Raw genomic sequence first — 10,843 nt, 5'->3', positions numbered from 1 at the left:
GTGTCTTATATTGCATTTCAAATTGTGCGTTATTGAATGTGATGCCAATAAATTATACACAATATTAGCACTCCGAGCCCTTGTGCCTATCGCAAAGTAGACATTTACTTATTCCGGATACTTTGTTTCAGAATAAGGTTCTGTGAGATAATGGGTCAGGACCCCAGCTCTTACACCAGGCTCTTTTTCCCCTCACTGACCCTTGATCCATGAAGCACTCCAGTGGACACATGTGTTTGCCCATTTACTCCGAGGCTTATATACGCTCTGCTTTAAATGAGGATAGCTGTTTAAGAAAGGCAACGAACTGCAAACCAAACGTGAATTAAATTAAACTGCAGATTAAAAATAACGTTCAAAGGAATACTACACGCCATGCCTTTTATTTTGATGACAAGCCAATTACCAACAGCTCTTGTCATGCATTAAAGGAGAAGGGCCATAGGTGACAGCTAACTCGCAGCTAAGTCAAACACAAACAAAACTGCACAGATATGTCCTGGGAATTGTCGACATACACTTTTCACTATTATGTTGTACATTTTACTTGCAAGTCACACGCAGACACATAACTTAGAAACGCGTAATTAGTATAGCTAAGAACGAACAGAACTCAATTTCAGTGAAAGCATATTCAAACAAATCCAAGCACTGCGACATCTGTATTTTATTCACGAACAAGTTTTCCGCACATTCACCGATTAATGCAGTTGAATGGGAAAATACATTTCATTAACGCAAAAAGACGTGCGTCAGGAATAATTTGTAACATACTGACAGATCTTGAGGTAAAAAATATAAATGTATAGGCTATTAAAATCCACCTCAAAAGCAACACGTGTAGTCTTATTTATTTTTCAGTTCAAGCTTTAGTAACTAGTATAACTCATTCATCAGCCACTGTTAGTTTCATCGATTTTATTATCTTATTATTTTAACATTACACCCACTAAGACATGTAGGCACACACTGCTTTTATGAAGAGAAATTCCGCGAGTTCCTTACAACTTACATATTAAAACACAGCAATCTATCTAAACTAAACACAGCAAACACGCTGCCTTCGATGCAACGAGTTGTGATTCATTTCCCACTGCAACCTGTTTCAGTACCTGAGCAAATGTTGTCCAGTATATCCCAGTCCCATCTCTGATGATAGATTTTGCGTGCGTTCCTTCCCCATTGAAGTATAGCCTACAAACAAAACATTTTTAGTTTTTCTTGAGTGACTTGGTATACTTGAAATGCTAAGCGGTCACCCATCCAGTGGTTTCTCCAGCATCAGAGTGAGGCGGTTGCTTGGCCCTCGGTCATGCTCTCTGCCTTAATATTCCACAAGGTTGAGTGGCCCTCATTTACCTAATGGATCAGGCGCACAAAACCTTAGACGAGTTTCTCGCTCTGTGAGTCACAAGCCAAACTATATGATGCTTCGAACTGGCTGGTCTCAGAATGAATCCAAATGAAACATATCGACAATTAAACACTTAAACATGATTTGCTGAACGTTTAGTAGTCAGAAGAGAACGTTGGATGTTAGTGTTCGTTTTGCTTTGCAACTATGCAAAAAGAGCATAATTGTGCTGTGATACTAAAGCCAAAAAATTGCTTTACGAAATGTCAACTTACATAGGCTACTTGCACAGTATGTCCAAATGTGTGAGACCAACATCCACCCACGTGGTCGAAACAGACAGAGGTGTGTTCAATATGACTGATGGATCCAGGCAAGGAAATGTTTCTTCTTCCTAAACTTAATTTTAAAACTTCCTAAATGTGCAAGCTTGGCTTATCTTTGCTTCCTTGCGCACTTAAAACGAGTCTTATTTTTAGATCCTTATTTTTACATTTATATGAAGTGCCAAAATTAGGCCATCTTTGTATTTTGTTTAAAATCTGCAGAAAATGTGCACTGTAATTTCTAAAAAAAATCGATAGGCCTGCTCACATTCGTGAGGTTATTGACCCATAAAGAATTTTTTTTAAAAAAAGGTCGGTCGGGCGAATTGAACAAGTTAAATGAGCTTGTTGTTAAATTTACACGTGGATCTTGATTATAATGATTTTGGGAAAACAGAACTTTTTACATTTTTTAATGCTGATTTTTACAATTTACATTCTTCCTAATCTTATATGATTAAAAAACTTTTTCCCTTAATGTAGAGTTGCAGGTTTATATCTATTACAAACTCTATGTATAAAAATGTTTAAACGAAATGTAGTTGTATTTCTAATGTCGATTTTATGTGGACGTATTTTTTTTACTATGATCTTATTTGGGAGAGACCCTTACCGCTGCTTAAGACGCATAAATTAGGTCATAGACTGGAGGGGGTCTTCATTGTGCCACTCTGACAGTGCGCACTGGCGCTTATGACTCTCGGAGTGCTCTCAAAGTTGGAAAAAGTATGGAATTCCCTATTGACGCAGAATAACAGTGCCTAAAAAAAAAGAAGAACAAGAACATGAAGAAGAAAAAGTAGACTTCAGACAGACAACGTCGGCTCAAATCGATATGAATAAGCTTTTTGAGAACGGTGTTAGCCTCGCGTATTGTGCGGCAAAAAAGGAGAAATATGACCATTGAAAATGTTCAGTCGGCATGATGATAAATGTAATGTGAAACTAACAACATTTTTTTTTCTCAATTATCTTGCTGAGATGTCAATGACTATTGTTTGCTGGTCTAGGGAGTCGCTCCGCCCCTCATGTTTGTCGTAAATCTGGCGCCTGGCTACAATAAACCTGAGATAAGAGTGGCCAGGGCTCGCCTCCTTCTCCAAGGCGATCAATCGGATCTCAGGCATACTACAAGCACTCTCTTACGTCGACGTCCACGAGAACAGAGCTGATACAACAACACGGCTGAGCTCCACCACCAAATATCTATCTGCTTTCTGAACCATGTCGCTGAGCCCAAAGCACACGACACCTTTCTCAGTGACAGATATTTTGAGCCCAATTGAGGAGACTTACAAGAAGTTTAGTGGCATGGAGAGCACTGGAAACCTCACATCTCCATTGGGAGCGTACCGGCAACCTCAGGTGTCCCAGACTGGCATGCAGCAACACTCTATGGGCCACAACGCCACTGTGGCGACCACCTACCACATGCCACACTCCGTTTCCCAGTTCTCGCACAGTGCAATGGGGGGCTACTGCAATGGCAGCATTGCCAACATGGGGGACCTACCCTCTTACCAAGAAACTATGAGAAACAGCGCAGCAGCAACAGGGTGGTACGGCGCCAATCCTGACCCTCGATACTCAACAAGTAAGTTCTGTTGCATTATTCTCATTTATCTCTCAACGTGTTGCTCGTTGCCTTTTCGTGCTGAGTTTCCAGCGAGTTTACGTTAGTTTTACGCATCAGTATTATTGCTCATGCTTTCCCTTAGAAGTACATATTTCATTGCGGCTGCTACTGTTAATGCTGATATTGCCACCGTGTAGTTTCCTGCTTACGTTTATTATAGCCGAAGCATTTTTAATCAATCATTTGTGCAGGCGTAAATGCTGCACTGAGAAGACCGTTTCCAGACTGTTGCTGCACAAATTATTTAACAACTTAGCCCAACACTGCTACTAATTGAATGGCCGTACATCTGTATGCATATTTTGAAGTTTCTAGATTCATGGGACCTTCCACAGGTATGAACATGACAGGAATGGGCACGCTGACAGGCATGGCCGACACCACCAAATCCATCCCACCTCTGCACGCAGCCCCAAGGAGGAAACGACGGGTGCTCTTCTCTCAAGCACAAGTCTACGAGCTGGAAAGGAGATTTAAGCAGCAGAAATACCTTTCAGCGCCCGAGAGGGAACACCTGGCTAGTATGATACATCTAACCCCGACGCAGGTCAAGATCTGGTTTCAGAATCATCGCTACAAGATGAAACGGCAGGCCAAGGACAAAGCGGCGCAGCAGCTTCAACAGGAGGGCAACCTGTGTCAACAGCAGCAGTCGCCCAGGAGAGTGGCTGTCCCTGTCTTAGTGAAGGATGGCAAGCCTTGTCAAAACGGCTCCAACACACCGACGCCAAACCAACAACAGCAAATGCAGCAGCAACAGCAGCAGAACGGTTCCGGGGTCGTGCTTCCTACCTCCAGTAATTCTATGAGCCAACACCAAACCCAGCAGGTCAACGCACTGGTCCAGGCCCAAGACCTGGAGGAAATGTCCCCCAGTCCCCCGTCACTTCACTCGCAGATGAACAACATGGGCCAGATAGACACTACTGTAGATTACACAAATAACATGGTCACGTCAAATCTGCTTTATGGCAGAACGTGGTAAGACCGGCCACCTTTTCTTTCCTCCGTTTTCCACAAACTTTAGCGTCCTCTGAATAAAGAACTGCGGGTGAGGCCAAAAGCAGACAGTGCTGCGCCCGCCGAGCATCCGTGTCGCGGGTGATCGGATCAAAGGAGCCAGTTTTTGAGGGAAATGTACCACTTTTTTTCTAAAAAAGACAGTTTTTGTGGTCACAGTTTTCTACAATGACCCTTCTACTCATTATGGACAAAATAACAATTTATAGCCTCACGCTGTATGTTTTGGACTTCCTTTTGTTGTTCTAGTAGAAGGTTGTCTGTTGTTAAACAAAATTGCTGCTCCACATCTATGGCAATGCCAGGACACGGGAGGCAATGTTTCATATTTCAGGTATGAACTTCTAGCAAGAACTGGAAAAGTTTCCAGATCTCAATAAATGCCTGAACTTGCGACTGAAGCGACTATTGTAAAAAAAAAAAAAAAAAAAAAACGAACAAAAAAAAAAAACTAATGTATTCATTTAGAGAAATGAAAAGTAGGGACTGTATATTTGGCTAACACTTAAGTTTCTGTTTACTTGTAATATAAATGTTTGAGTCTTTTCGTTGGTCATTTATTCTATTCTTTTTTGTTTTTTTGGTAAATTAAAACAAAGACACAAAGACGATGGCTGCTGTATATGTTTCAAACCAATTGAACGTTAACAATAAATCAATTAAACCGCACGCCATTGTTGGGGAATTAATGTGTGTAGAGTAATTTCTGTGAAGTGCGTTTTCCTTCAGTTAATATCTGAAAATACATTTAATATAAAAAAGTCGATGGAAGGAAAAGTTCCACTGATTTTAAGAGGAAAAAAAAATTACATTTAGAGACAAACAATTATAATGTCTGCCCTTCTAAATGTGCGTCCACCATAATTAATTATTTACTTGAATTTGGAACAGATTCAGTTTCCTCTCCTAATTTAAATATTTCTGAAACTCACCTTACACAAAGCTAATAATAACAATAATAATAATAATAATAATAATAATAATAATAATGATGATAATAATAATAATAATAATAATAATAATAATAATGTGCCACCCATTTATAACTTTAGTTTTTATCAATTTATATTACGCAGAAGAGAACGATATTTTCTTGGTCATCTGTTGGCTCATTTTATTTAACGTGTTTGACATTTTAGTGGGTTGTCTGTTTATTCAGATCCACAGAAAATGCATATGCATAGCTTACATCTGATGTTTACAATTTAAAACACGAAAATAAAAACTGCATACATGTTTAGAACTCCGTATTATTTATGTTGTTTATACTATTTGAATGTACTTAAGGACATGAGTTTAGTTTTGCAATAGATGATTTTAATAATAATAAAAACAACAACAACTTTAAAATAGTTTTTAATAGTTTTTTTTTTTCTTTTTTTTAAATTTCGATACTGTAGACTTAACAGGCAACAAAAGTTAATGCGAATATATTGTATAAATTGTTTAACAGGATTTGCAATTATGTATGTATCACGTAAAATAATTTTGCGCTGTAAGCGAGTTAAGCAGACGCTATGGCTATTTAATTTTAAATATAAAAAGCAGAATGCGAGTTTAAAAACACTGACCCACATGCAGGAGCCTAATGAATTATGCGTACCATTATCTGGAATACATGAAATAATCCAAAAAGTCTCAGGACTATCGGACAATCATTAAGGCACGTCACATAAAAGAACAAATAAAATAAAGTAGTCTTTTTATTTTCTTTATTTTCTTTCTTTCTTTTCCTGAAAGATTTCCGAGTGTTCCAAAGTTATGGAAAGTGATTCAGTGACAAGCCCTGACATTTGAAACAAGTCTGTTTTTACATTTTTCGTTTAACGTTTTTATTTTAATGCTCTTTTATATGGAGTTATTTGCAATGCTTAATCAAAAGCGATCCAAAAGAAGACAAAGCAATGCCAATCGACACGATTCACATTCACATCAATTCAAAGGACACAGACTGAATGTAATGTGAACGATGTTGTGTTTAAATTAATATTTATTGTCCAAATGACGCAAGAGAGAAGAGAACATTTTCCAAAGTTACAGCAGCCTCCACCAGACAAACTGCAGGTCCTTTCTTTTTATATAGACTCCAAAACACACACAACTTTAAGGCTAAGGAAGAATGTGTAAGTGATGTATTATTTATATCTGGCATGATATACATAAAAACATGGTCAAGTACATACACATACATCTTCCACATGGATATTGCTCCTGACTGAAGGGAAAATAAAGCGCAATATTTGGTGGTCATTATGAATAGCTATGACCTTGTAATAGTTACTTTGGCCAAAGTGTTTTAAAGCCTGTGTTAAGCTGACCTGATTATGATACTGTTTCACTTGGTGTCTGGAAGATTGAATGCATTTGTAAATTACATCCAAATAATATGGTGTTGAAGGCAGAGGCAGGATTTAAATGATAGACTATCATCTCTGGCAGTGTTAAATGCAGGGTCTTCAAGCTCTCTACAATGTAGCAGTCACAATATCAGACAGAGCACTTGGTTTTATATTTGGATTAATATAAAAACAGAATTGTGTGTACATTTTAGAAGGTTTCAACAAATAACTAGTTGTGGTAATGAAAAGAAATCTATATATAAAATGCAAATGACACTAATAATAATAATAATAATAATAATAATAATACATAGGATAATAGGTACAATGTTATAATATATCGACAACAGAAAAAAATGCTAAACCAGTTAATGTATCAATGTATGATGTAGTTTTTATTGCAGACAACAACTGCAACCACTAGTGTCATATTTTCAGTTTTCCTTTTAATGGACGAGTGCAAGCATATCTTGTTTATTATAATATAGTTTGTAAAAGCTTATTGAAAATTGAAAAAAAAAAAAACCTTTTCAATGTCTATTCAGTGTCAGGAAAACACAAGATAGAGATTCTAGTAAGAGATTTTAGTATTGCTTTTCTCAATCCTGCCATAGATTTGTCAGAGCTCCATTCTTCCCCACTAATTGCAGGATCTTAACAAATTCTTACCACTGAGTAATTTGAATCCAGCCGGAGGACCTTGTCTGTATTTTCCCTGGCCATTATTCTACTTAATATGTCAGAACGTCTGATCGCAGAGAAACCTTTTCAAGTTCTATTGATGTGTCTTTCAATTGACCACGGTGACCTAGCAACCTGGACAGCACTAATTGGCATAGGCAGCCTGACGTCAGGATTATAGTTTATGTGGGAGCAAATGAAACACTGCTGGAATAGTTTACAAAGTACATCAACAAATATTTAGTCGGATTATTTTGAATGTAAAGACATATGGTCAAATTCAAATTCCATTTGCACTCTCTCAATCTCACTTTACATGTTAAACTAAAACTGCATATAGTTTCATTACACATGCATATTTTTAAAATCGTAATATTTTAAAAACACCACCATACAGGCACTTTTGCGGCTGAGGTTTTTACGAACGAGTGAAGCACTTCAGAAATGGTATTCGATTTGTGTGTGACGCCCTACCCCCACTCTGACACACACACACACAAAATTCTATCTCTGTTGCGTGTTTCCAAAAAAAAGTAGACACTCATGTGGTGCTTCGTGAATAGTTTACTTCAGTGCACGGAAAAGACAATGGAATGAAACTCAGAATTTCTAACAGAGAATTTTATGTTCACATCTCAGGTGGTGAAATGCATTCTTTGGATAAAGGCAGAACACTCTCTTCTCTTTGAGAGCTAAAGCTCACTTCACATTTTTCATTGTGAGTGGTGTTAAAAAAGGAGGAATTTATCTGGTATATCACAGTAGCGCAGGGTTGTGCAGTCTTGGTGGAGCGAGTCGAAGCATTGTGTTTTCATGCAATTGTAGTATCAAAGCAGACTGCGTCCTAGAAATCGCAAACTGTCCTAATCTGAGCCATTTCAAAGTGGGGGAAAACAGTGGGCAAACAGACATGCTCCAACACAATGAGACATATTTCAAGAAGGTCAAGGGACTCAGAAAGCAATTCTCTCTCTAATGGGTTTTCGTAAAATTAAACAAATGACAGCGAATTTTGCCAGAGAGGTTTAGAATCGATGTATATATGTACATGTACAGCAAGAAAATGACAGCGTTCTTACTCTGTTTAAATCCATTGCTATGAATAACATTCCACCAGCATTGTCCAGGTGATTTACCCCTCCGAATTCTGTTTCATTTCACTACGTGAGAGAGGGAAAGCGAATTAGAGACAGAGATAGAAAAGTGAGAGAGGGAGAGAGAAAGTTGTATCCCTGATTATCAAACCATGTCACATTCCCCCCAATGCCTGTCTGTGCGGCTCTGGCCGGTCAGTAATCCCTCTTCCAAGTTCCCCATGCATCTTATTCAGGCTGCTTATAAGTTGTTAAAGAAACTGTTTTCAATCACCACTAATAACTACTGACCTCGAGTGACACAGAGCCACAATAGGCTTCCGAAGCCTGTGCAGCCCAACCAAAGAAGCTGATTAGTACTTCAAGAGGTCTAAAGCAAGAATCAATGGCTGGTCTGTCTCTAGCTGCCAGTCTCAGCATCGCTGCCATTATGGCTGTATGCCATTAGTTATGCCTCATTAATTTCAGCAAACACCACTCCAGAGAAATTTGTTTACCTTTAGACATCTAATATATGTGATATTATAGACCTTATTGGAATTGGATGGTTTAAAGATTTTGACACAAGGCCCAAACTTGGCACCGGAAGGGTAAAGAAGACCACGGAGGGAAATGTGATTAAAGGTCGCAAAACAATTTATATATATATATATGGATATATGCTGATCCGTTTTAAAGAAGTCTTTTAGTTCAGCATGACTGCCACTTTCGATTGTATTAAATTTTACAATAGTTACTATGCATATCCACTCAATTTTCAAATATTTTATTGTTTACAAGAAATGCTGATGTGGATGTGAATGCAATGTTTACATAATAAAAATATTCTTATCTCGTCGACTTAATCCGTTACCAAATTTCCAAATGCACTGTGCATTATTCAAGCAGCTCATCGGCCAATTTCCAATGTAAAAATATCAGTTTTTTTAATGTACACTGGCTATGCTAAATCATTAATGAAATGTTTTCCCCATTCGCACCCATTAATCCACATCTGATCTTTCTTTAGCATGAGCTTTGAATGAGACAATTGTGAAAATTTGTATGCCTTGATGAAAATGCTTCAGATGACAATGGGATTCTCAAGAGCCGAGAGTATCTGATTTGTATTCGGCTCCTAAAATTCAAATCAGGGTTGAATGGGCCACATTGTGAAGTGCTGAAGTATTCTAGGTCCCTGCAAGACTCTTACAATGCTACACTTTCTAACTAGCACACAGCTTCTTCCCAATCCACAGTTGCCAAGGCGATGGCCAGCTGCAAGACTGGGCCTTGTTTGTTTATAAGGGCAGGGGTGGATGGTGGTTCAAATGGAGGCAGGCAATAGCATGAATTGTTTGCGTGCAACCACTTCAGAAGTGTGAAAGGGAGGATTGATGTTGCATATGTTTACGTCCTGCTCTATTATGTGTGTAACACTCCTGCATCCACGTAGCCTGTAACTTGTTAATGCTGTTCGTCTACCTGAGCACATACAACACTTTCTCAGTTCGGAATTATTTTACCTTTTGGTGAACTGGGGGCTAATTCTTATGAATTTGTATGTTTTTGTACAATCTACTTATGCCCCGCTGATGGTTCAGTTTAGGAATGGAACTTCTTGCTTACTTTTTTCTAACAATTATACATTATTATACTAATCAAATTGAATGCATACGAAATTTCTAACCCATAAAATTGCTACGCTTTTTCATGAGATCACATATGTGACCCTGGACCACAAAACCAGTCATAAGTAGCACGGCATATTTGTAGCAATAGCCAAAAATACATTGTATGGGTCATTAGGACATTAAGTAAAGATCATGTTTCATGAAGGTATTTTGTAAATTTCCTACTGTAAATATATCAAAACTTAATTTTTGATTAGTAATATGCTTTGCTAAGGACTTCATTTGGACAATTTTAAAGGCTATTTTCTCAATATTTAGATTTTTTGTAACCTCAGATTCCAGATTTTGAAATAGTTGTATCTCGGGGAAATATTGTCCTATCCTGACAAACCATACATCAAAGGAAAGCTTAATTATTCAGATGATGTATGAATCTCAATTTCTAAAAATTGACCCTTATGACTGGTTTTGTGGTCCAGGGTCACATATACTATAAAAACACATATCCAGCATGATGTGACAGCTTGACTGGAACCAGGGACCTTCTTTGTGTGTTAAACAAAGGTTAACTTATTTAAAACACATTACAAGTGACATTTTATGCAAAAAATAAATAAATAAATAAATAGAAGACTTCACGTCTATTGTACATTTTTTTGATGATAATTTTGTAGGGCATAAATTCACACGGTAATCATCAAAAGGCTGACATTATTGTGTACTATTGTGGATAAAAAAATAAATAAATAAATAAATAAATAGTTTGTTTTAAGTAAACCA

At 37.6% G+C, this 10,843-nt stretch overlaps 1 protein-coding gene across 2 annotated transcripts; it reads left to right on the top strand.

Annotated features, from left to right (window-relative positions):
* Positions 1-2,765: 2,765 nt before the first annotated feature.
* On the top strand, positions 2,766-5,097 carry nkx2.4a (NK2 homeobox 4a). Of its 2 annotated transcripts, none has more exons than XM_051133818.1 (2): positions 2,766-3,274; positions 3,652-5,097. In XM_051133818.1, exons 1-2 carry the CDS (start codon positions 2,905-2,907, stop codon positions 4,299-4,301), a joined length of 1,020 nt encoding a protein of 339 aa, XP_050989775.1. In that variant the 5' UTR covers positions 2,766-2,904; the 3' UTR covers positions 4,302-5,097. The 2 variants fall into 2 exon arrangements, with proteins under 2 accessions (XP_050989775.1, XP_050989773.1); XM_051133816.1 differs by having other exon boundaries at positions 3,625-5,097.
* The last annotated feature ends 5,746 nt before the right edge of the window (positions 5,098-10,843 follow it).

This window comes from Labeo rohita, chromosome 17, assembly GCF_022985175.1.
Source record: "Labeo rohita strain BAU-BD-2019 chromosome 17, IGBB_LRoh.1.0, whole genome shotgun sequence".
In the NCBI taxonomy this organism is placed as follows: Eukaryota; Metazoa; Chordata; class Actinopteri; order Cypriniformes; family Cyprinidae; genus Labeo; species Labeo rohita.
Note: the sequence above shows the minus strand (reverse complement) of the source record. Positions and strands in the feature narration are given on the sequence as shown.

Coding starts and splice junctions, on each gene's coding strand:
- nkx2.4a (XM_051133816.1), top strand. CDS start 2,905: ATGTCGCTGAGCCCAAAGCACACGACACCTTTCTCAGTGACAGATATT. Junction 3,275..3,624: donor TGACCCTCGATACTCAACAA/GTAAGTTCTGTT, acceptor CATATTTTGAAG/TTTCTAGATTCATGGGACCT.